The sequence below is a fragment of the Pteropus medius genome, unplaced genomic scaffold, assembly GCF_902729225.1.
Source record: "Pteropus medius unplaced genomic scaffold, Ma_sr-lr_union100, whole genome shotgun sequence".
Classification (NCBI taxonomy): domain Eukaryota; kingdom Metazoa; phylum Chordata; class Mammalia; order Chiroptera; family Pteropodidae; genus Pteropus; species Pteropus medius.
The window spans coordinates 4,555,778-4,557,763 of NW_024350927.1; the positions used below are offsets into that span (position 1 = coordinate 4,555,778).

At 58.0% G+C, this 1,986-nt stretch overlaps 1 protein-coding gene across 1 annotated transcript in view; it reads right to left on the minus strand.

Moving 5' to 3' along the window:
* Window positions 1-1,986, minus strand: part of PLOD1 (procollagen-lysine,2-oxoglutarate 5-dioxygenase 1) — a 25,357-nt gene that overhangs the window by 15,972 nt on the left and 7,399 nt on the right. The window contains exons 2-3 of the mRNA XM_039842028.1: window positions 1,064-1,213; window positions 395-558 (exon numbers count right to left, since the gene is read on the minus strand). Coding sequence (XP_039697962.1) covers window positions 395-558; window positions 1,064-1,213 — 314 coding nt within the window. The remainder of the gene's footprint in view (window positions 1-394; window positions 559-1,063; window positions 1,214-1,986) is intronic.

Here is a 1,986-nt window from a genome sequence, read left to right on the forward strand (position 1 = left end):
CTGCTGGGTGAAGAACAGACTGGAAGTGGGTGAGGATGGAGGCTGGCAGAGCAGTTTGGAGACCACCGCAGAGGGCCAGTAGCCTAGCGAGGCGGGGGCAGTGGGTGCAGACCTGAGAGGGCAGATTTGAGGGATCTTTTGAGGTGGGAGCAGTGTGACTCTCGAATGGACTGAGGTGGTGGAGGGCAAGGGAGGAATCGAGGTTTTGCCCTTTGCAAATGGGTGACTGTTAATAAGATGAGGAAGACAGCAGGGGAAGCAGGTTTAAGGGTTAAAAAAAAATCAGTTCTTCTCAGGACGTTCTGCGTTTGAAACCTGAGAGACATCAAGCAAGCGGGGATCCTCAGGAGGCAGCCGGTGGAGGCCACTCGGCCCTGCCACACACGCTCCTTACCTCCAGAGCCCAGGAACCTCTTGCCATCGGATACCACTGGGTACTTGACCTCCAGCCTGCGGTCCGGGTAGATGAGCTCCTCAGCGGAGAAGACCACCTGGCTCCTGGCCTGTCGGAACTTCTTCAGGAGCTCCCGAGGCCCCGACGCAAACACCACGTCGTAGCTGCGGCCAGAGCCGGGAGAAGATGGGGCAGAGGCGAGCAGAGGCGCCGTGAGGGCCCAGGCAGGAGGAGACCTGGACCGAGGCCCTCCGCAGATCCCGGACCGAGGCCCTCCGCAGATCGCGGACCGAGGCCCTCCGCAGATCGCGGACCGAGGCCCTCCGCAGATCCCGGACCGAGGCCCTCCGCAGATCCCAGTCCTCCACAGTCTAGCGGATGGACCTGCCCCATTGTCCCCCACCCCGTCCACCGTGTTTCCAGCCCCACCCGGGGAAGAGTGATGGTCCCCATAACCTGTGCCCTTCTCACATTCAGAGCATGGCTTGTCATACCTGGGCAGGTCCCCTTGCCCATCTTTTCACCAAGAATGGAAACAGGCTACAGAAGAGGGTCTTGTGTAGCCAGGGTGATCACCCCTCATCCCTGACATCCTGGGAGGGCCTCACTTTAGAATATTCTCTCTCTCTCTGTTGAGGGGCCCCACACAGGAAGCCCCTAGCCACCGACCTGTCTGTGAAGAGAATGACCAGGTTCTCCTTGTCTGCGTGCTTCTCCAGAGCTTTCTTCAGAAGCCGGACTTTCAGCCCTCCACCTGCTGATGTCACCTTCTCCACATTCCAGTCCTCTCCCAGGCCCAGCGCCTGCAGAGAAAGGCCCCTTCGAGGTGGTCATGTGACTATGACTGGCCAATCAAACTACTCCCATGGCCTCAGGTTTGGGCATGTGACCCAAGCACAGCCTATTAGAGTCTTTCCTGGGACCATTCTGTTAAAACTAAGGGAAACCTGTCTTTTCTGCTGAGCTTAAGAAGCTGGGGCACGTGAGTGCATGGCTGGTGGTCATCTTGCCACCATGTAAAGGAAGCACGTCTGCAAATGGAAACAAACAGGGCCTAGAAATGAAAAGACAAAGCCTTTACCGGGCCTGAACCCCTAGATCCAGCTATGCCTGAAGCAACACTCTGCTTCAGCCCTCATTCATGCGAGCTAATGAACCTTCCTTCTGGCTTAATGCCACTAGATTGAAGCTGTGCAGGCAGTGACATGGCCTGTCTTGTCCATCATCCCCAGCGCCTACCACTGTGCCTGACACAAAGACACTCAGCTAAATGGAGAAAAGTTTCCCTGCAGGGCTCAGCCCCATGAGCCGCACGCAGAGGACACCAAGCCCGTGACGCCGACAGATGGGCATCGGCCCATGTTGCTTCACGTTGTACAGGTGAGGCCTCCTGCCTGTGGCCATCTCCAATCAGAGTTGTGGAAATGCTGGTTCCCAGGCCCGCCTCTAACCTACCACCCCCACCCCCCAGGGGAGCCCGATCCACACTAACGCTGGGCGCCCCCCACGTCCCTCCAGTCTCGCCTTCCCCCCACTCTCCATTTCCAGCCTCTCCTGGACTTTACGTTCTTCCCCCTCTTGCTTTTCCTAAC